Raw genomic sequence first — 24895 nt, forward strand, 5'->3', positions numbered from 1 at the left:
GTCATGACAGTGTCATGTCACTCTTATATGTCAAGTAAAGTGTTACCGATTAGTGTAGTGCCCTCTAGATTTGTGGTGAGGTATTTACAAATGTGTGAGATCCCTGCATGGCTAAGTTTGGTGCCCGTAGGTTTCAGTTTTTAACTACATTTAGGACAGAAAAATAATACAATAAAAATAGGGTTCCAGCAAGCTTCTCTGCGTGGACCCCTTTCTGCACAGGCGCATATTCAGTGCCTTACGATTTTCCTTACTATAATATGACGATAATATGAATAAACTGAGTTGTTTTTGACTGACTTTAATATATAGCTTATAATGATGAAGTTGCTGCGAAGCTTGCAAATGATTCGATGAGGTATAATGATCGAAGGCACACATCACTTCCTATCCTGCCATTTTGCTGCTGAAGCTGAAAGAAACCTGAAGCCTGAACAGTTAACGTTAAGGGGTAACGTTACGGTTAACGTTTAGGCTGTGTATTGTCAGCCGAAAGCTCGGTCAACATTTTAGGAAGAGGTTTTAGCTTACGTGAGAATGTCGGATTTTGACAGCAACCCATTTGCGGATCCTGATTTCAGCAATCCCTTTCAGGTGAGTTGTAAAAAATTTAGTCACGGTCGACAAGTTAGCTGCTATCCTATGTTAGCTTCCCATTAGCTTGCCGAGCGGTCTATAGCTTGAGTCAGGTAGGCTACAATGTTAGGCTAGTAAGTTAACTGGTGGGCTTCTGGAGTTATTCAGTGTTGATGTATGGATGTTGATGTATGTCTTTGTATTTGGTTGGAGTTAGTTGTTAACGCAATATTATGTTTTGTTTTAGCTGAGGTGGAAATTGTCATGGGAAGGAGTTCGCTGTCAAGTGTCTGAACATCCAGCTAGCGTTTCTAAGCTATCGGCCAACGTGAAGTTAGCTAAACGTCACCCTGTTTTAAAATCTAACGTTAGCTAACTAGCGAACGTTATATTTTCCTTGACACATGCATCTGCTTCCTTGATGCTGTTTAATTTAGATATCGTAACTTTTAAGTTAGACCAACTAAGTTAGGTAAATAATGAAATGAAAATAAACCTTGTCATAGTTTGCAGCGTAAGGTTAAGTTTGTGATGGAAAATATGTGCTTGCAACACAAAATATTAGTTAACAGTTACATGGGTGATAAACCAAGGTAATTTCGAGTTCATATTGAAATTTGACGGAATAATGTGTTTGGTTTACGTTTTGACATGTCACTATTTTCATGTTTCTTTGACTGAGCATCTATCTAGCTCGGTTAGACAGGCAGCTACTAAGACACCACTTGCGCCGCAAACTCGTTTCCGGTCTTGCTGGTCACATGTTTGCCGGTGTTGTGTGCCTTCTGGTTTCTCCACCTACTGGTTCCCTGTGCTCATAGCCTACCACAGCAGCAGAAGTGGTCAGATATTCACAAACAAGTTGTTATAGACGGATATGAAGTCAACTCCTTGGTTTTGCTGACGTTGAGCAGCAGGTTGTTGTCTTGGCACCAGGATGTCAGGTTTGCCACCTCTGCTCTGTAAGCAGACTCATCATCACTCGTGATACAGCCGATTATGGTGGTGTCATCAGCAAACTTAATGATGGTGTTTGAGGTGTGAGTTGCCATGGCATACAGTCATGAGTATACAACGAGTACAGCAGGGGGCTTAACACACATCCCTGCGGTGCACCAGTGCTGAGTGTAGAGTGGAGGAGATGATGTTACCCAGCCGTACCGCCTGTGTCCTGTCAGTCAGGAAGTCAAGGATCCAACTGCACAGAGAGGGACTGATGTTCAGGTCTCTCAATTTAATGATCAGCGTGGATGGAACTATGGTGTTAAAAGCGGAGCTGTAGTCGATGAAGAGCATCCGTACAGTGATGGCCAAAAGTGTTGGCACCCATGCTAAAGTTGACTGAAAAGAGGAATATAAAATCATCTTTTGGAAATTGATCTTAATGCCTTAAGTGAAAAATGAGGAAATATCTAACCTTTAAGGACACCAATTTTCTTAGTGAATGAATAATGTATCATAAATAAATAAATGTTCTTCCTTAAAATACAGGGGTCATAAGTATCGACACCCCTATGTTAAATTCCCATAGAGGCAGGCAGATTTTTATTTTTAAAGGCCAGTTATTTCATGGATCCAGAATACTGTGCATCCTGATAAAGTTACCTTGGCCTTTGGAATTAAAATAGCCCCACATCATCACATACCCTTCACCATACCTAGAGATTGGCATGGGTGTTATTTCAGTTAGCCTATTAGCTGGTTTGATTTGCATTGAGCTCAATGAGCATACTTTGAGAAGAATACATTGCTGTTCTTGATCTCACGTTGAAACGCCAGTCTGGCTCTAAAATCATCCAGCTTGTTATCCAGTGATTGGATATAGATATGGATATAGATGAATATAGATTTTCCTCAATCTGACCAATATCCCAGCTCTTTTACCTCTTTTCCTCCGGCGGCGTTTCTTCCCAGGTAACCAAGGTAAACAACCATGTAAACAACTTTGGTAACTAGCGGAGTGAAAGTCCCCCGATGTGGTTGTGGCTTGCAGATTTAGTTTAATATCTAAGAGAGTCTGTCTATTGTAAGTGATCAGCGTATGGCGCATGATAAAAAATGTGCGATAATAACACTAGAAAGATGAAAAAACGTAAGGTTGAGGAGGACACTGAGCAACGGCAGCCATATGTCCGGCGCCGACGTCACAATACATATGTTTTATATAGTGTTACCACAGTGCCACCTGTGGTTGTATAGAGTAACCTGTGGTAACTCTATACAAAACATATTGATCTCAATGGTGCATTTTGCCCATGTTCAGGGTGGAAGGTAAGAAAGAAAGATTTGCATAAGACAAGTAAAATTGGTGTTTTTAAAAAGAAGGGATACAATATGATACGATGTTGCTCTGAAAATGAGAACCAAAATGATTTTTCAGACTTGTAAGGTCTGCTTTTCAGACCCTGAAGAAATTTATTTTCTGTTCATTGCCTTTTGTGAGAGTATTTCTACTTATCTCAGTAAGGAAAATAAATCAAGAGCCTATGTTGAGTACAAATATGTCTTCTGAAGGCCTAAACAGAGCCCAGCCAAAATCTCCAATACAATTTTGATCATCTTTGAGGGACAACTATGACCATGCAGGATCATCCAGACAAAACGTGACAATTTTGATACTATTCCTATTGATGTACCGTCATGCAAAATTTGAGCCTCCTACATGGTTTAGTTCTTGCGCTGTTGGCTTGTGAACTTCAACAAAAAGAAGAGGCCGAACAAAATCGACACCCCCCTCCCCCTGTTAAACTGGCTGTATCTTGGAAAGTATTGATCTTACATAAAAGTAATTTTACAGTGTGTCTCCTGGGTAACATAGGTACACCTGGTAATTTTTTCAGAGACTTAAGTGCGTGGGCCCTGGTTGAATTGACGTGGAATGACCCAGTTGTAACTCCATAGCCTTATAAGGGGATATTGCTAATGCTAGATTTAAAAGGGATTGTGACGCCGATATTGGTTGGAACACATTTATTTTGCCTTTGAGTGGTTGGCAACACTTGTTGGTAGCAATTGTTTTTGTGTGCAGATCTCAGAGCCTAGGCTGCCTACAGAGACACGTTTTTATGAAGGCCTGCTTATGGGGCGGGCAGCTAGTGGATCGTTAGGAAAGATTAGGGTCATTCCGTGTCAAATCACCCAGTGGCTGGCAGGTCACCCTCTCCCAAAAAATCTAAAAAAACTCACAGGTGTTTGTAGACCAAACCTATGCATAAATGTTAAATAGTATATCTGTATCACTAATGGTTCCAAAACTACAGCCCTTTGAAGTTTCAAGTCATTTTAAGCATCGTGGTGAACAATCCTTTTTGTTCAACTTCCAACATTATTGGCTCTTTTGGTATTTCACACACATTAGTGAAACTATGTGAATAGAAGTACATTTCCCTGTTGAATTTAACAATCCAATCAAATCAGGTGTATCTTGTGTAATTCCCCCTCTGCAAAGCTCTGAAAATGGCTATAAATTCATAATGTGAAAAAACATCACCACCTTTGAGGGCTTCTCATTCAAAAAGTATGTGACACAAATTCATCAGATTTTTTTCCCACTCATGTATGGATTATAAGGTCATGTCCATGCATTAACTTTGGTTGTTAACCATATCACATTGTCAGAGCATTTTTATTAAATTGGGCTTGATTTTCAAAAAGCCCGTTTTCATCTTCTCATTTCACCACGTGGACAGTTAACAGGATTTTTTTTAATTTTACCATATATCATTCTGTATGTGAGGATCATCTGCCCAAAATGTGGGCTTGTTGCTCAGTTTCTTCATTGAGATAAGATTTTTTACAAATATTGTCTATAAATCCACTGAATTTGTACTTTATCTGCAGTACCACTTTGCACCACATGTGGTGCTCTTTTAATACAATGGAAGTCAATGGAAGAGTAAGAGAGTCACTTGTTTGCTGCACATATCCAATCTAAACACACAGTTTATGGTTCATATGGTTCAAGTAAAAAGGGGTTTCTAAAATTCAGTGCATTGTCAGATGCATTAAAAATCTATACTAACGATTTATCATCTTTTTACAAATGTCTCTTGGATCCACGAGTCCTCAAACCTTGTTATGAATACTTGTGATGAAAACACACATGGTCATCTTCATCAAGTGAAATACCTTGATGAACTGAATTTTAGAAACCCATTGTTTCTTGAATATGTTCCTTTATGACATTAATTTTCCAACTTCTTTCCCAGATCACATGGAGACAAAGCACTGATCTCCATCTTGATACTCTTTGTCTATGTATCACAGAGGACTGCATCCCATGCATATCACGATGGATATAGACTTTGCCTAACCAGTTGGCTAGTAATTATTAAAGTACTCACATAGGCACTGATAGGTTAAAGCTGGTGTAGAAAACTCATTACAAAGATGGTAATTAAATCCTCTTGCTGCATGTATGATGACCAGTCAGTCTTATGTGTGTATAATTTACTTGATCAGTTTATTTTCTTTAAATAAGATTTATGTATGAGTAGTATGTTGTTCATGTTGCAATAATTATTTGGACCAATTCAACTATGAACCATAAACTGTGTGTTTAGATTGGATATGTGCAGCAAACAAGTGACTCTCTTACTCTTCCATTGACTTCCATTGTATTAAAAGAGCACCACATGTGGTGCAAAGTGGTACTGCAGATCCAGTACAAATTCAGTGGATTTATAGACAATATTTTAAAAAAATCTTATCTCAATGAAGAAACTCAGCAACAAGCCCACATTTTGGGCAGATGATCCTCACATACAGAACGATATATGGTACATTTTAAAAAAATCCTGTTAACTGTCCACGTGGTGAAATGAGAAGATGAAAACAGGCTTTTTGAAAATCAGGCCCAATTTTAAAAAAATGCTCTGAAAATATGAAAATGATAACAACCAAAGTTAATGCATGGACAGGACCTTATAATACATATATGTGTAGGAAAAAAATCTGATGAATTTGTGTCACATACTTTCTGAATGAGAAGCCCTCAAAAGTGATGATGTCTTTTCACATTATGAATTTATAGCCATTTTCAGAGCTTTGCAGAGGGGAAAGTACACAAGATACGTCTGATCCGATTGGATTTTTTAATTCAACAGGAAAATTTACTTCTATTCACATAGTTTCACTAATGTGTGTGAAATACCAAAAGAGCCAATAATGCTGGAAGTTGAACAAAAAGGATTGTTCACCACAATGCTTAAAATGACTTGAAGTTTCAAAGGGCTGTAGTTTTGCAACGATTAGTTATCCAGATATACTATTTAAGATATATGCATGGATTTGGTCTACAAACACCTGTGATTTTTTTCAGATTTTTTCGGAGAGGGTCACCTGCCAAATTGTGCTGAAATTGGGTGATTTCACACGGAATGACCCATTAGATGAATGTGATTATTTATGTTTGGGCCTTTTTTGGGCCTGAAATCGCTGATACAACCTTTAAAGGCCCATTCACACCAAGAACGATAACGATAACTAAAAATAAATATCGTTCTCGTTAATATGAATGACGACGTTCACACATAAACTATAACGGTAACGAGATGAAGAACGATATCGTTGGGTATCACTTTCAGAGCGATTTTCAGAACGATAAAAAGCTAATAGCCAATCAGAACCCATCGAATTTTAACCGTCACATTCATTAACACAAGGAGAGACTTTGTTTATCGTTGTTCAGTGTATTTTATCGTTATGGGGTCATTCTGTGTGAAATCACCCAATTTCAGCAACATTTGGCATGTGACCCTCCAAAAAAATCTGAAAAAATTCACAGGTGTTTGTAGACCAAACCTATGCATAGATCTTAAATAGTATATCTGTATAACTAATCGTTGCAAAACTACAACCCTTTGAAACTTAAAGTCATTTTAAGCATCGTGGTGAACAATCCTTTTTGTTCAACTTCCAACAATCGGATCAGACGTATCTTGTGTACTTTCCCCTCTGCAAAGCTCTGAAAATGGCTATAAATTCATTATGTGAAAAGACATCATCACCTTTTCTCATTGAAAAAGTATGTGACACATTCATCAGATTTTTCCCCCACTCATATATGGATTATAAGGTCATGTCCATGCATTAACTTTGGTTGGTATCATTATCATATTTTCAGAGCATTTTTTTTTAAAATTGGGCTTGATTTTCAAAAAGCCCGTTTTTTTACATTTTACCATATAGTCAGGGGGCCTATGTGGTTTCTGTGGGATTGAAATGTTAATTTTTGGAGAGTGGTTGGACTGTCATTAGAGGTCATTGAACATGGAGAAAAATTATGTCTCTATTTTTTTTACCTGTTTTAACCCTTTTTTTGTGAAATTGTATATTTCACTATAATTAACACCATACATTTTGCCTAAATCACTGGCTATGTTGAATAAAGTTCACAAAACAGTCATTTTCTTATTTTCAACAGTATGATTGTCTGTATTATGATTATTATGTTAAACAATTAGAGATAAGATCAATAACCAATCAGTTTCACCAAATACACATACTGAAAGATAGCAAAATCACAGAATCACAGATGAGACCTCAAACAACATTTAATTAATTTACATATACACAACATATTAGATCTCACCTTCACAATTTCCTCATCAAAATCTACAACTAGTCTACTAAACCCTATTCCTACTCACCTTCTTAAGACTGCTCTCCCCTTCCTGGATAATGTTTTGCTCTAGATTATAAATAATTCAATGCTATCAGGGCATGTACCGCAGTCATTTAAGACATCTGTTATTAAGCCCTCCCTCAAAAAATCTAGCCTTGTCCTCCTGGACCTCAGCGCTGCTTTGTGGTCCGCAAGCAAACCTGGTAAAATATGATATAGATGAGTGGTCTGCTATATTGACCCAACTTGTATATAAATCCACAGTTCTGCAACACTGTCTATGTAAAATAAGTCAGTTTAAATCATATAAACACAATAAGCAAAGTGCAAAGACAATAAGCAAGGTGGTTCAGTGAGTAGGCCTATTGTGTAGGCTAATATACTGTTGAAGTAGATCTAATCTTTTTTTTTTAACCTAGGTGGTCTGTGTGTTTCTGTTTTATTGGTTAAGTGGTCCTTCGTCTGAAAAAGTTTGAGAAACACTGGTTTAGATCAGTGATTCTTAAACTAGGGCTCGCGACCCCAAATGGGGTCGCCAAAAACTTCCGTGGGGTCGCCAATTATTTTCTGTATTCAGTCTGAAATTATTATTAGGTGAAACAAAGGAAAATAATGTTGGCCTTTTCTGCCTTTTTCTTATTTACACGCAGTTAAGAGATCTGGTTCAGTCTAAGGGCTACTGGTCCGCTGATAGAAACAATGTAACTCTCTGCTCCCACTATGCAAACTCAACTTGTTCCCGCTATTTAAGTAAAACAAAACAAAATACATAGGTAGCCTACTAGCCAAAATGGACAGGTGGCTGCTTAAAAAAATTAACAAAAGCTCGGAAGTGCCATCTACCAGTGCGTCTACTCCTCCGTGATCCTCAGAAGTCTACAGGCCGGTGAGAATAAAAAAGAACAAACGGCGTGTCGGCTTTATCAGAAATAATTTCTGAAATATGCATTCGCTTGCCAAGTTAAAGATAACCTCAACCACCCACAATGTGTGATTTGCGGCGATGTTCTGGCGAATGAGAGCTTAAAACCTGTCAAAATGAAACGACATCTCAAAATACAGATGTCTGCTCAGCACCGTGGAGGAAAATCTCTGTGTCGTTGTATGCAGCATTCCTCCTAGAGTTAACTTGCTATGTTCACGGAAGCATGCCCACCCTTCCCATTGAAATTGCTAAAGATAGTAAACCAGAAAAGGGAAATAAAAAATATTGTTATTGTTATCGCCATAAATATAATTAATGTAACGTTGTAGGCCTAATGCTGCATGTGTATGTGTGTGTGTGCGTGCTTGTGTGTGCGCGCGCTACTCACATAGCGCTCTGATCTGATATGGCGGCAGCCTACACTTGTTTAATCGTGATTGTTTGGTTTTCTCGGTTCTTGTTCATATGGAGTAAATAAAACAAATGACTTTGCTTTCTAGTTTTTGCTTGATTTAGTTGTTAACGTTTGAGGGGGGTATTTGAGTAAGGACTTAGAATGGGTTTGGGGATAGTGGGGTCGCCAGACCTTGCCATACTTTTTTGTGGGGTCGCCACACAAAAAGTTTAAGAACCACTGGTTAGATTTCCAGTTCATGAGGATTGTTTTCTTGGCGATAGTCAGCGCTGCCAGCAGTGTTTTATTGCAAGAGTTGCTTAAATTGACTGTGGATGTATCACCAAGTATGCATAAGGAAGGGGATGCTGGGATGTGACAGCCAAAGATGGAAGAGAGAGATTTTGTGACACTCACCCAGAAGTGGTTGATTGGGGTGCAATGCCAAACCGCATTGATGTATGTGTCTGGGTTATTTTGTGTGCAGTGAGAGCATAGATCCGAACCAAACCCCATTTTAGCCAATTTATGTGCAGTGAAGTGAAATCTGTGAAGAACCTTGTATTGTATTAGTTGTAGATTACTATTCTTTGTCATGAGGTAAATGTTTTTGCACATTTTGGTCCAGAAGTCGGCACCGGGAGTAATTGATAAGTCTGATTTCCATTTGTGATATGGCAGGCCAATTGTTTTTTCTGAACGAGATATAATTTTGTAAATTTGGGAGAGTATTTTTTTGGGAGAGGGAATATTAAGCAGCTCTGAGATTGGTGGGGGAATGTCAAGGTTAGCTGTCTGGATGTTAATTTTTCCTAGGATAGATGATTTAATTTGCAGGTATTGTAAGAAGTGTTTACTCTCGATGCCGTGCTTCTGGACCAAACAGAAAAAAGAGGCCAGATTATTGTCTTGAAGAATGTGTTGAAGGTAAGTGATGCCCTTTCCCATCCATGTGTGAAAGTTAAGTGTTTTTTTATTGACGGTGAAATCTGGGTTATTCCAAATCGGGGTGCGAATTGATGGTGCTATAGGTGAATCAGTGATGTGGTAGAATCTCCACCAGGCTGTCAGAGTAGATGAAATTGTTGGGGCTTTGAAGGATGGATGTTTTTTGATTGACTGGCTGCAGAAAGGGAGATCTGAGATTTTAAATTCTTTACAGATTGTTTGTTCTAGGTCTAACCAGGTGTTGTCTGAGGGGGTGGGGTGTAGCCATTTGTAAATGAAGTGGAGCTGATTGGCCAGGGCATAGTGCTGGAAGTGTGGGGCCTCTAGTCCTCCCAGGGCTTTTGGTTTTTGGAGAGTGGTGAGTTTGATCCTTGGGGTCTTATCTTTCCAGTAGAATTTAGTGATTAATGAATCGAGAGACTTAAACCAGAGTGGGGTGGGCTGGGTTGGAATCATAGAGAGTAAATAGTTTATTTTGGGCAGTGTTGTCATTTTGATTACTGAGATTCTGCCCATGATGGATAATGGGAGGTTCTTCCAGTGTTGGAGGTCATCATCTATTGAAGTGAGTAGAGGGGAATAATTTAGGCTAAATTAGTCTGACAGCCTGGGGGAGACTTTTATCCCTAAGTAAGTGATATAGTTAGTGCAGAGTGGAATAGGTAAAGAGTTGGCTGTCACATCCCAGCTGTTGGGATGTAATAGGAGAATTGCAGATTTATTCCAATTGATTGAGTATTCAGAAATTTTAGAGAATGTGTCAATTAGTTTGATGGTTTCTTTTACTGATGTTGTGGGGTCTTGAAGAAAGAGAAGAATGTCGTCGGCATAAAGGCTGATTTTGTAATGCATATATGGAGTCTGGACACCTTTGATGAGGGGGTTCTGACGGATGGCAGCTGCTAGGGGTTCAATGAAGATTGTAAATAGTGAGGGGAAGAGTGGGCACCCTTGTCTAGTTCCCCGGTGAAGAGTGAAACTTTGTGATGTTAGTCCATTGGTGATTACTGTGGCTGAAGGAGAGGTGTATAGAAGTTTAATCCAGTTAATGAACGACTCTCCGAAGCCAAACCTCCCTATGGTGGAAAACAGTAAAAATTCCAGTTCACCCTATCAAATGCTTTTTCTGCGTCTAGAGTTGCTATGATGGTATTATCTTGAACATTTGTGGAGTGATACATTATATTAAACAGTCTGCGGGTGTTGGTGGATGAAATTCTGCCTTTAATGAAGCCTGTTTGGTCTGGGTGGATAATGGATGGGGTGACCTTTGCTAATCTGTGTGCTAGCATTTTTGCGATTATCTTATTGTCCACATTAAGGAGAGAGATTGGCCGGTAGCTGGATGGCAATGTTGGGTCCTTATTGGGCTTGAGGAGCAGTGAAATTGAGGCTGTGGTGGAACTAGTTGGAAGGCGTCCTTTCTGTTTTGATTCATTAATCATTCTGGTGAAAAGTGGAGCTAAGATGGTCCAAATTTGTTTGTAGAACTCAGCAGGGAAGCCATCCGGACCTGGTGCTTTATTATTGGGCATCTGTTTCAGGGCATCAAACAGTTCTTGTTGAGTTATAGGTGATTCCAGGTTATTTATTTGGGTCTCATTGAGTTGAGGTAATTTGATGCTGTTTAGGAAAGAGTCTATGAATTCCTGGTTGGGGTTTATTTCTGAAGAATATAGTTTATTGTAAAACTGGTAAAAAACATGATTTATTTCTTCAGGTGAACTGGTTAGCTTCCCTGCTGAGTTCTTTATGACTGGGATTGTTGATTTTTCTTTGTTACGTTGAATTTGATTTGCTAAGTATTTACCTGATTTATTGCTATGGTGGAAGTTTTCCTGCCTTAGACGGTGAATCATAAATTGAGTGTGTTTATTAAGTATTTCATTGAGTTTGAATGTATGTTTCCTAAGTTTTGCCTGTGTTTCTTCAGTTGGGTTGCTTGCATTGGTTTCTGTTTAATGGTAACTGTTTAATTTTATTGTTGAGTTCTACTTCCTGTTCTTTTTCCTTCTTTTTTTTGTATACTGAATATGAGATGATTCTTCCTCTGAGTACTGCTTTTCCTGTTTCCCACAGAAGGGAAGGAGATGATTCAGAGGAGTCGTTCACTTCTAGAAAGAATGCCCACTCTCTCCCAACAAAGCTGATGAAATTTGGGTCTTGTAAGAGGGATGTATTAAAACGCCATTTGCTAGATGGTTGCTGCTGGTTAGTTATGTTCCATTTAATTGTAAATGGGGCATGATCGCTAATGACTATGGATGAATTGTTGAATCAGAGATATTTTTCATTATAGAGTTGCTGATTAGAAAATAATCAATACGGGAATAGGAGTGGTGGACCGGAGAGAAAAAAGAGAAGCATTTGGAGTCTGGGTGCTGAAGCCGCCAACAATCGCCAAGGCCAGAATCACTCATGAACTGTTTTATTGTTTTTGTGGATTGCCAGATTCGTTTGCTTTTAGAGTGATCAGATCTGTCAATTGTGGGGTCTAACACTGTATTGAAGTCGCCTGCGATTATGATGGGACAGCCAGATAGAGTTGAGATGGAGGTGAAGAGGTTCTGAAAGAAAACTGGGTTGTCTGTATTAGGGCCATAAACATTAGCAATTGTTACAGGGGTATTGTGAATAGAGATGTTTATGATGACAAAACGTCCTTCTGGGTCTGTGATAGTGGTGTTATGGATGAATGAGATTCTTTTGTTAATCAGAATGCAAACTCCCCTTTGTTTTGTATTGTAATGAGCTGAGAAAATGTGATTAAATTGTCCTGATTTGATACGGGTGTAGTCTGATTCTGAGAGATGAGTTTCTTGTAGGAGACATATGTCAGCTTTTAAACTATCCAAATGATTTAAGATTTTGAGCCTCTTCGCCTGAGATCCAATCCCACGGATGTTCCAGGTCAGGAATGTAAGTGGTACCATGTTGTGATTGTGCAGTTATGAAAATGTTTGATAAGATGGGTATTGTGTGTGTGAGAGTGTGCAGATGTCAGTTAGATAGGAGAGGGAGAAGGGGGGGTGGAGGAATAGGTATGTAATGTGGTGTGTGAATGAGATGTAAAGGGTAGGGGCTGAGAAGAATATAGAGAATAAGGAGGTAGGAATTTGGTTCTGGAGTGGTGACAGCATGAAAATTTCCTGTTTAGCATTGAAAACATACAGATCATAATTTGACTTTAGCCTATAGACATAATAAACAAACACAGACAGGACACACAAGCAAACATATATAGACAAAACACAATGAATAACATTAAGCATTGAGAGAGCAAAAGAGAATGGGTGAGTAGGGGGAGCAAAAGGAGTGAAACATGAGAGAGAGAGAAGAGAGAGGTGATCCAAGCATCAGTAGGCTACAGTGGGTTAGAGAGAGTTGAGGGTGACAGTGTTCCATTGACATATATAGTTTATCGACTGACAGAGCTGCTCGTTTGCCCTCTTGCCTGAGTTGTTTCATTATGGGCAAGAGGGCTCTTCTTCTTTCCTGTATTTCTTGTGGGAATTGGTCGTTTAGTCCGAATGAAGTGCCTTTCAGTTCTTTTCCTTTGCTTTTGATGAGTTCTTTGTGTTTGAAGTGTTCGAACTTGGCGATAATTGGAGGAGGTTTTTTATTGTCTTTGGAAGTGAGACTGTGTACACGGTGGAAGGTAATCTTGTCAACTGTTTCTGGCGGTAGTTTGAGAGATGACTGCAAGAATTCTTTAACTGCTTTCTCTGGGTCGTCAGGTGTATCTTTAGAAGTTGGCAGGGGAATTCCGGAAAAAATGAGGTTATCGCGCATGCTGCGGCACTGGAGGTCTAGGATTGTTTCTTTCATGATCCGGTTTTCGCGGGTGAGTTGATTAACCTGGTCGGATAAGTTTGTGATATTTCCTTTGAGTTCACGGTTTTCTAGTGCGAGTGTGTCGATCTGAGATTGAGGCTGGCTTATAAGTCCTTAATATCTGTGTGCAAGTTTGCTGTTTATGGATTGTAATAAACTGACCTCGATGGATGTAGAAGCGGGAGGTGATTCTGGTTCAGTCTCTGTTGTGCCGTCACGGGTGCGTTTCCTGCTGGGTTCAGATGCCATAACGTCCGGAATGAATAGGTTGCCGTCGGAACAGGTGGAGAATATAATCCGGTTTTTGATGAGTGATGTAGAGAGGTAGTAATTGTTTTTAGCAGAAGAGAAATAAAGTTTTGTATCCCTGTTTACAAGTGTCAGTGTTTAGTGCGCTGCCATTTTGGATCTCACCCAAAGTCTCGCGATGTTCAGTGCATCATCTGACCGGCTGGAGCCTGAAGTTTTCCAATCCACACAGAAATCTATAGGTCCTTCTAGGAAAAATCTAGGAACAATGTTCACATCACTCATTGGAAAAACTTGTTAACAGACTATATATCATTAGAAAACCTATCAACTACAAACTTAATCAATACTCAGGATACAACCTCTCCTTGGTACCCCTTTATCACCTACCTACAGTCCTGACCCTCTTTGCCTGAGATCCATCTCCACACCAACACACTTCATCAACAGATACACTTATCCTCGAACACTGGGCAGGGGATGGTAGCTGGAACTATTATTATTATTATTATTATTATTATTATTATTATTATTAATAGCAAATAAATAGAATCCCCTTCTTCCCCTCCCCCTTTTATTTACATCTCTGATAACTTTTCTAATTTTACTCTCTCTGCCTCTCTCATTGTTATTCTGCCGGGGCCCCATTGGATGGCTTGGGAGACTCGGTCCTGGTGGGTCGCGGTGTGGGTTTGGCATTGGTTGGGTCCTGTGGGTTATCCATTGGCCCTGGGCCCCCGTTGTGCACCCCCCTCATACGCTCATGCACATGCCTTGTCCTGGAAGCACACAGCACACTTACTCTCTTTTAATTGCACTACATATTAGGTGACATTCATAAAACACAAACAAAACTACAAAATAGGCTAGGGTAAGGGTGGAGTGCAGGTAGATACCTCATCAGGTGTCTATCTGCATGCCTCACTTATTTTAATGCACACATTCAGAGGCGGCATACATCTTACACAGGGTAAGTGTGGTGTGCATGGGGAAATCCTGACAGATATTCACCATGCATGCCCACTTCTTTTAATGCTACACACTAGATAGAGCTCTCAACCTAGCCATTCACATACATATTTAGGTCAAGAGTGGCGTGTTGGGTGGAGTTCTGGGGGCGAGGTGTGGTTGGTAGTGGGGGACGTGTGCATATGCTGGGGGCCTGGGGGGAAGGGTGGCACGCAGGTCCTCCCCTCTGTCAGCTCATCGCCATAACTGCCGGGGCTGGGTGGAACTGTGGCCGTTAATGGGTGCCCAGGTTGTGAATCAGTCAGGCAATCAGTTATTCTTATTATTACACTCATCTCTAACAGAATAATTACAACCCCTCTCCTTTGAAACCCTCCCTCTCTGTGTTCCAGCTACTCTCCTCCTGGCCCAACAGCAAACCAACCTTACACATATGCACACACACACACACACACACACTCACACACATACATCCTCACACACTCACTACCCCTTACCCCCCCACCCACACCCCCATCCCAACACCACCTCATTCACACTCTCAGAGCTACCATCCGCACCCCCCCATCCCCCCTTCTTGTCATTCCGGTCATCAATTTCATCCCTGATAATCATATCTGTGATCATCCTGGACGCAAATCATCCTTAGCCTTTCTGTTATGTCTTGTGTCTTGTTAAGTTACAGTATGTGTTTGTGTAATGTACATCTGTCTGTCTGATGTAGTATTCTTGTGCATGTCGTTGTAGTGTTGCATTTTCTGTAATGTCAATGGTGTTTGCAATAAAAAAAAAAAAAAATTAAAAAAAGAACCACTGGTTTAGATCATACCTTCCTAACTGTCAACAATTTGTACAGGTCCATAATAAACCATCTACCCAGATTATGGTAAAATTTGGAGTGCCTCAAGGCTCAGTACTGGGGCCCCTGTTGTTTAGCAGATGATACATAACTATACCTCTCCATAAAACCTGATGAATTAACCCTGTTAGCCAAACTTGACACATGTATAAGAGATATAAAGACATGGATGACGAATAATCTCCTGCTTTTGAACTCAGATAAAACAGAAGTCATGGTTTTAGGTTCTAAAAAGATGAGGGATATCCTATCCACATCACAGGCTACATATAGTGATCTTCCACTGACCTCATCCACAAGTGTTAAAAACCTAGGAGTTATAATTGACCAGGACCTAGCACTAAGTAATCACATAAAACAGATCACCAAAACTTAATTTTACCATTTAAGGAAGTCCTTATCCTTACCAGATGCCGAGAAATTATGGATGCTTTTGTCATCTCAAGGATAGACTATTGCAATGCTATTGCAATGCTATTATGCTGGCTGTAATAATACCTGTCTAAAGAGCTTACAGCTTATACAAAATGCCGCTGCACACACACAAAAAAATATGAACATATTCCCCCATCATAGCATCTTTACACTGGCTACCTGTTAAAAGTCATTGACTTCAAAATATTACTTATAGTTCTTGGTTGGTTGCCTGCATTGAAAGAGGACACCATGAAGACGCTCTTTTGTCTGCTTCTGACAGAAGAAGCACTTATCTATGCTGGCAGCTGGCATCCAAGCTTTTTGGCACCAAACCCTATGCTATAATACCAGCAATGTGAGGTTTATGGACCTTTGATTTGGGTTTTTCAAAACCTTCAAAAAAATGGAGACATGTTTTTTTTTTTTTACTCTTAAGAACCCCTAGAACAAAGATATAATACTCTCCAAAAATTAACATGCGAATCCCACAAGCCCCCAAATTAGACACATAGGCCCCCCTACTAATAAATAATTCTAAATGTGAGGATCATCTGCCCAAAACTTGGGCTTGTTGCTGAGTTTCTTCATTGAAATAAGATTTTTGCTAAATATTGTCTATAAATCCACTGAATTTGTACTGGATCTGCAGTACCACTTTGCACCACATGTGGTGCTCTTTTAATACAATGGAAGTCAATGTAAGAGTAAGAGAGTCACTTGTTTGCTGCACATATCCAATCTAATCACACAGTTTATGGTTCATAGTTGAATTGCTCCAAATAATTACTGCAGCATGAACAACATACTACACATAAATAAATCTTATTTAGAGAAAATAAACTGATCAAGTAAATTATACACACATGACTGACTGGTCATCATACATGCAACAAGAAGATTTAGCATAATTGCCATCTTTGTAACAAGTTTTCTACACGAGCTTCAACCTATCAGTGCCTATGCGTACTTTAATAATTACTAGCTAGCTGGTTAGGCAAAGTCTTATGGTATGCAGTCCTTTGTGAGACACAGACAAAGAGCATCAAGATGGAGATCAGTGCTTCGTCTCCATGTGATCTGGGAAAGAAGTTGGAAAATGAATGTCATAAAGGAACATATTCAAGAAATAAGGAGTTTCTAAAATTCAGTGCATTGTCAGATTGAAGTGTTACTTCAGTTGAGATCAGGTATTTCACTTGATGAAGATGACCATGTGTGTTTCCATCACATGAAAGTATTCATAACAAGGTATGAGGGCTTGTGTGGATCCAAAAAAAGAAGATAACTTGTTAGCATTGTTTTTTCTGCATCTGACAATGAATTTTAGAAACCCCTTTTTTCTTGAATATGTTCCTTTATTACATTCATTTTCCAATTTCTTTCCCAGATCACATGTAGACAAAGTACTGATCTCCATCTTGATGCTCTTTGTCTGTCTGAATTTATAGCCATGCAGAGGGGGAATTACACAAGATACACCTGATTTGATTGGATTTTTTAATTTAACTGGAAAATATACTTCTATTCACATAGTTTCACTAATGTGTGTGAAATACCAAAAGAGACAATAATGTTGGAAGTTGAACAAAAATTGTTTTTCACCATGATGCTTAAAATGACTTGAAACTTCAAAGGGCTGTAGTTTTGGAACCATTAGTGATACAGATATACTATTTGAGATTTATGCATAGGTTTGGTCTACAAACACCAGTGATTTTTTTCAGATTTTTTTTGGGAGGGTGACCTGTCAGCCACTGGGTGATTTGACATGGAATGACCCAGTTTATAAATGTTCAGTAATGAGAACTTTCAGGATTTCATTTTAAAAGTTTCTTATAAAAAGGAGATATCAATTATCAACAATGACAAGCCAGCTGGAACCTGCCACTCTCTCTCTCCCTCTCGTGCACGCTTCCCAATGAAATGGAGTAGCATAATGTTCAAGTTAGATCTGCTACAATGGAGATTACAAAGAGTATTATCTCTATGTGACATGCTGTTTTGACATCGACATTGTACATTTTCCCTAAGAGCAGTGAAAAGCAGTTTGCAGTAAAGTTAACCACAACGTTGTCTATCGCTGGAAAAAAATAGCAAGCAGCCTATGATAACCTAATTAAATGCTCGGCGGGCCGGATTAAAGTGTGTGGCAGGCCGGATATGGCCCGCGGGCCGTAGTTTGGCCACCAATAGGTTAAGTGATGTTGGTTAAGTGAGTATTACATGTTGATTTTAGAGAAGGTAACAGATGTAGTAACAGATTGTACTCGGTCTAAATGATTTGCCTTTTGCTACAAAACTGCCATCCTCTGGAGCACCAGACAGTACAACATCTGTACTAAGGCAGGAGAGAGAATAACCAACAATCTTATTTTATACTGTGTTAATGTAGCCATGTTGGCCAATTAATGGGAGGGATGCCATATAAGATTATCATCAATAAAGTCTACTTTTATCACTTTTATTTACAGGATCCCTCAGTGACACAAGTAACACAAAACGCTCCCCCTGGGTTGGAGGAATATAACCCCTTCACAGATACAAAGCCGGTAAGTCTTGCTGACCTTCACTCACACACACATAGTCAGAGTCCCAGTTGCCAGGTTAATAAGATGTTAAGGTGTTACAATTAGGAATCCATTTAAAGTCCTTTTCTCCAATTTCTCATTTTGGATTTTGACACCTTGAGCTCAATCTCTTTTGTTATTCCCAGCTAATACAGCTATTCCACAACAGATCAACATTCAGCTTGGCTTATCTTCACTGTCTCCAACCTAAATTATCCACCCCCACCCCCCATCAACCGGTGTACGTCCTCTTCTAAAACAAAGAAAGAATTATTCCCATTCAGACCTTTCCTCTCCATCCCACCCCTATCCTTGCCATCCTATCTCCTTCCCTCCTAAACCTCCTAAACCTTGAATTTGTTTGAAAATTTGAAAATTCATGAGTATTTCATATTAGATATTCCCTCCTTATCCTTGTTTGATTAATCTTAACAAGAGGCTAATTTCCTGTGTCATAAGACATTCTGTTTTACAATAATACATAATATAGTTTTTAAATCGCTCTATATATTCAATAGATCTATTCGTGTCAATCTAATAAAAACTTTCTCCAGCAGAATAATTAAGTTTTGAGGTGCATGACTATGTTCTGATATCAGTCATCGGTCATATTCAAAATTAGGAGACCACTGCAAATTTGAAAATGACTGTCAACTCATTCGAATGTCACTCAGCAACTGTAGGATGCCAAGTGATAGACAAGCTACTTAGAAAATGTAGTGAACTAAGCTACCAGTTGAAATGAAGCTTAACTACACAGAAGCTTCCTCTAGACAAAATGTAGCTAGCTAAGTTACATACATTTCACAAAAGTATTTTACTACATCAGAAGCTACTTTGTATTTTTACTAGTGCTGTCAAACGATTAAAATTTTTAATCGCGATTAATCGCTGAATTCCTATAATTAATCACGATTAATCACATATTTTATCATATGGTTAAAATTCTATTATTTTGCATTTCTGAACTTTCCAGGAGTCCATATTAACAATAAAGCAATTATTGTGTATCTTGATTGGGATTCAAATGAAAGCAAAGCAAGTTACTTTATTAACTGAACTTTAAGACGTAGGTCTATTTGATTATTTCAAATCAAATTTCAAAAGATGTGCAGCAGACCTGAGGCAACACAATATATTCTTCAGAAATCTAGCTGATATAAACTGAAATAAATGCTACAGAAGTGCGTGCACAAAATGTAGGCCTACACACATTACAAAGGGCATAACAAACAGAAAATATTATATTCATACTATATTAATTATCTTTGAGTTCAGTTGAAAATAAGGAAGTTTTCAACATGAGTGCATTGCCATTTTATAGGCCTACAGTCTATGGTGCACTGTCACTTGCCACACACATCAGCGCCAAAGTTCTTAACATGCAAACACTGGATGAACAATGGATTTTATGGAGCAGCGTCGACCAAATCGTGATTTACACGGCGGCAAAGTGCGATGCTGGTGTGCAGAGTTGTATTGAAAATAATGAAATCTAATGTAAATGAATGTCGAAAGTAGCCTGACGAGCCAGACCCACATTAAAATGTAGGGTCTGGGCACTCACCGTTCGCAGTAATCAGTTGTCTTTCAAATTCCCTCTGCACGCAATAGGACAGCGGCAGCGCTATCGAGTCCCATGCGTTTCCCACCAGCGGAGCTAGTTGGCTAGTTCAAACGTTTGCCAACTTAATAAAAGCTTAACTCGTGTCACACTGTTCGCCAACAGCAACATCCATCTTGTTTGTTTTCAAGTAGCAGGGAATTCAAGCCAAACCGTTGCAACTCTGCCATCAATCATTATGTTAAGCCCACCTAACGACTCTATACACGATTTCATTGGCCTGATTGAGTTTCGATTTCTGGAGCTCACAAGCCAACGGAGAGTTGCTAGACTAGCCCTGGCAGCAATTTGCCGAAAGCAGAGTGCATCGCAAATAGTAGCAGCCAAAGAGGAATGTTGATAACACAACAAGTGACGGTGAAAGAATCTTTGGCGGCACACATTTAATGCGTCAGCCTAGGCTACTACTCTTTGGCCGGCTCGTAAGCCCAAACAAGTGTGTGCAGCATGCCTTTACGTAGCCTACTAACGGCGCATCATCGCAAGATACATTTAATCTGCATCACGCCCCATTTTAGAGGAAAACAAGCCGTCGGTGAGGCGGTGTGGGTGTTGGCGTCGTCTTTGTGCGATACACTACAGACTCTGTATATTTAACAATTATTTATTAAACACTACATTATAAATAAATAATAACCAGCTTCTCAAAATAACAGTTAACAAAGAACAAAGTAACAACACCAAACAAACTATACAACAGTATACAAATATTTAAAAATATTTGTGTAATTTGTGCAATTTTAAATAAGACTATTACAAACTAGAACAAGTGCAAAAGAAAGTGCAAAACAACAAAATGTGCAAAAGTGATCAGTCACTACTTATGGCAGAGCTGACAACTAGCATTTAAAAGATTATTTCAAGGGCCCTTTGGTAATTGCACTGTTTTACTATTGGACAATTAATGTTTATCTTCATGCAGGCTGTCAGACTGTTGACCTGACCAACAGCAACCTTTTTGCAAAGCCTGTGGCATTGTTCCAAAAAATAAACTTTAAACATTTGATCCTCAAGTCTGGGTTCTTGGGCAAAATGCATTGTTGAAGTTCGTTGATATTCAGCCATCCTTGCATAGGCCTACGAAAACTGTCACAGAGCTAAACAAATTTTGGGCAAGGTCTCAACTGGGCGAGCTCATGAATAGTAATGAGCTAATCAATTCCACGTCGATCTGAACAGCTTTTGCAATTGGCCTAATTTCTCTGCTTATTTCTTTTCAGTGGCTAGAGCTGACAGAGGAGTTAGCTATTTATTTTCACATTCACGACATAGCACAAACACACATGGACCTAACATGTTTAAAAAATACAAGTAAAAACGGTTTTATGTGGCAGGGCACCTTTAACTGACAGCACTAATTTTTACAAAAAATTAACATAAACAAAAAAAGTGAACCAGCTTCATGCCAAGTCAGTGCTATTTGAATGGCCTAGCCAATATAACTCAGTCAAACAGATACAGTAACTTAGTTATTTACACATGTAGGCTATAGCATATGTCCAATTAAAATACAATAACCCTTGATTGTTACTCTGACAGCTCCAAAATGAATTTGGGGAAAAAAGACCACATAATAACAAAAGGCAGGTACTGAGAGAGAGTGCATATGGTCCATGGACATGCTCAATTTGGGCATTTCTTTAGCTTGCAGGATCAACTGCAAGCTAACTCAAAACTCCTTAAGTAAGTATATATAGTCTTTTGATCCCGTGAGGGAAATTTGGTCTCTGCATTTATCCCAATCCGTCAATTAGTGAAACACACTCAGCACACAGTGAACACAGTGAGGTGAAGCACACACTAATCCTGACGCAGTGAGCTGCCTGCTACAGCGGCGCTCGGGGAGCAGTGAGGGGTTAGGTGCCTTGCTCAAGGGCACTTCAGCCTTTCCTACTGGTCGGGGTTTGAACCGGCCTCCGGTTACAAGTCCGAAGTGCTAACCAGTAGGCCACGGCTGCCCTCCTTAACTATATTTGAAGTACAATAGCAAAGGAATACACTATGTAACTGTGCGTGCATGCATGCTTGCATCTTCATTGTTTGGTATATTTTTGCCTGTAAAACCTTCTCTTGATTATCCCAGTTTAATTCCACTTGGCTGAAATTGTGGTGCTACATTTAAAAGTACAATTAGGCTACCCAGTCAATTTATCTTCACCATGTGCAAGTAAAAACTAAGGCAAAAAATATTGACAGCCTATTTTATAACCACGCAGTAGAAACCTAACTCTACCACCAACATCTTTGCAAGCGCAATTTTGTTGCTTCAACTTGTGCCATGAAAAATGAGTTTGTCTTACAAGTTTACATCTCTTCTCCGATTTAGTTGGACAAACGTGTCATGTTGTTCAGATCCATTAAATAGAATAGCTTCTGTAAAAGCTACTGCACTACATGGTCAAAAAAGCAGCTAAGCTGCTACGCTACCACCTAGTGTTGCACGGTGTATCGATACTAAAAAGGTATCGCGATGCCTTCACGCAAAAAACGATACGATTTCAGACGTTTTTAGAATCGATACTTTATTCAAATAATAACGTTCTGTGTCTGTGTCAACTGCTGCTCCCACTGCTCCTTGCACGCATTTAGGCAAGTGGGCGTGTCAAGCAGGCAGCTCTGAGTGAGTGAGTGCGCAGCCAACGTCAACATAGTTCTTTGCCGACAGTTCTAGGCCTTGTGGATAAAACAAAAGGTGTGCTATTTCTATTTCAGATACATCGCGTGAAGGCAAGCCATCAGGTACACAAAGTCATTTAAAAGCAGTAGGCTACGCATGGAACTTGGCTAAACACCTCGCAGATATATCCCAACATTTTTAAAGAGTTCAAAGAACGACAGGTTAACGAATATGCTATAGAAAACACGACTACATGGTTAGTGCCAAGTTCTTCTCTTATGTTTTAGTCTAGCCTAAGTGAAACGAGTATGGTTCTCTGGGATAAAGCGAACCTTCCTTCATCAATGAATTTTGACGAGACAAAGCTGTAATCATTTTGACGAGACATAACGAGCTGTAATCAAGGGTGCTAACGCGATGAAAGCGCAATGTTCACGCCAGAATAACATTACCATAACTTGTAAACGATCTATTTCATGTTCGGTCAGTAGCAGCCTACTACTGGTAATATTTGTCATGGCATGTAGACTGCAATTTGTTCAATAATTATTGCCCAGATGTAGGATAGGCTACCCGAAATGCGCTAATTAAAGCCCACATCATAACACCACCAAAGCGTGTTGAGTCCTAATAATAATAGCGGCTTATTGTTACAGTACGTGGTAGCAAATCATGTTATCAAAGAAATAGACGTAATGTAGGAATGCACACAGATATATTGCAACAGGTAATGGTGTAGGCCTATCTGACGAAGACCTGAGTGGTTGGAACGTCGTACTTGTACACTGGGCACAAAGAAGACTATCCTCACATTTTCCCCTTTGCAACTGTCAAAGAAATCCCATGAACACGGGAAGGCCTAGGGTAGCCTATACTGTACATCAGATGGCCTAAAGATTAGGCCCCTCTGCATAGCATTCAGTGATTTGCATGCAGTAATTTTAACACTGACCTTGATCTAGCCTAGTTTGGCTATTTAAAGCTACTTTATTGCCACAACACAATGTAAATGAACTATAACAAACAATAAAGGACTTAATCACACAAAGTAGGCCTACTATTTTACTGACTATAAAAAAATAATAATTATGTAGGAAGTTTAGAACCCAGAATTGACCTACACACTACAAAAGTGCACCAAATTCAACACAAATGACTCAATACACTTGGAGGAGGTATGAGTCCTTTCTTCTCCAGATATCTTAGGATTTCGCCGTAGTATCGTTTTAGTATCGAGCATCGTGATATTTATGGCAGGTATCGTATCAAAGTCATAATTTTGGTATCGTGACAACACTACTACCACCAAGCTACTGAGAAATGTAGTTAAGCTAGTAGCTTCGCTACAAGTAGCAAGCTAATGCCCATCACTGAGTATGACATCAGAAAAATGTCTTTTTTGTAATTCTTTCCAGAACTGTATAATTTTAGATTTTAAGAATTAAACAAGGGAAGGTTTTTTTCATAGGATTCAAATGTAATTTTCATAGTAGTCAAATTCTGCATCCAAAGCAGGATAGTCTGTCCTCCACACTCTATCTATAGACAAGTCTGAATAAGAACACTCTAAAATATACTTATATAGTGAAGTTAAAAGCTTTGGACAAAGCTTTTAAACTAACCTTACATTAGGACTTTTTTTTTTGTTCAGCTCTAAAACCACCACATATTTACCATTATTTAAGGATCAAACACCCTATTTTTTTTATTTTTGAAGGGTCCACCTGGCTCCATCCCCAAAGCAGTGCCTCCCTCCACGAACACACAGCCAGCCATTATGAAACCTACAGAGGAGCCACCTGCCTACTCTCAGCCACAGCAGACACAGGTACATGTGATTTAATTTTTTTTTTTTTTTTTACAAAAATCAGAACCACAGATACCTAAAAGGATGCAGTATATGCCAAGCTACTTTACAGTTTCCTGTTGTGATGGAAACATACTACTCACCAAGACACGTGCCTACTCTACACCTTCAACGGTTTGATAAAAACAAACTATACCACTTTACTTATTGTCTGTAGTGGTGCTTTTCATTAGGTATTATGTGCACATCTCACTTTTACCTAGAGTATGTACTGGTGGATTGTAATTCTTAATTAGGTGCATTGTGATACTTCAAGCAAGGGCTTATGTCATAACAGCATAACACTTAAAGAGTGCAGTCATGACATGTATAGATAGTTATATAGACTTATGTCATACATTATGAGGCTTTATTAATACTTTATAATCATATATCAATGTGTTTATAATGCTTTGTATTATACTGCGTAAAATAAGCTTTATAG

The 24895-nt window shown here is 39.1% G+C and overlaps 1 protein-coding gene across 2 annotated transcripts in view; it reads left to right on the plus strand.

The window, feature by feature from the left end:
* Nucleotides 1-393: 393 nt before the first annotated feature.
* Nucleotides 394-24895, plus strand: part of scamp1 (secretory carrier membrane protein 1) — a 74309-nt gene continuing 49807 nt past the window's right edge. Inside the window, exons 1-3 of one of the 2 annotated variants that reach the window (XM_076284915.1) lie at nucleotides 394-594; nucleotides 18268-18345; nucleotides 24322-24432. In XM_076284915.1, coding sequence (XP_076141030.1) covers nucleotides 538-594; nucleotides 18268-18345; nucleotides 24322-24432 — 246 coding nt within the window. In that variant the 5' untranslated portion in view covers nucleotides 394-537. Of the gene's footprint in view, nucleotides 595-9372; nucleotides 9448-18267; nucleotides 18346-24321; nucleotides 24433-24895 lie in introns of those variants that run through there. The other variant, XM_076284916.1, reaches the window with a different exon arrangement.

The sequence above is a fragment of the Alosa pseudoharengus genome, unplaced genomic scaffold (assembly GCF_046254945.1).
Source record: "Alosa pseudoharengus isolate Yale_2024_CS ecotype anadromous, Long Island Sound unplaced genomic scaffold, YU_APseudo_1.1 YU_APseudo_1.1_scf_14, whole genome shotgun sequence".
Taxonomy (NCBI): domain Eukaryota; kingdom Metazoa; phylum Chordata; class Actinopteri; order Clupeiformes; family Clupeidae; genus Alosa; species Alosa pseudoharengus.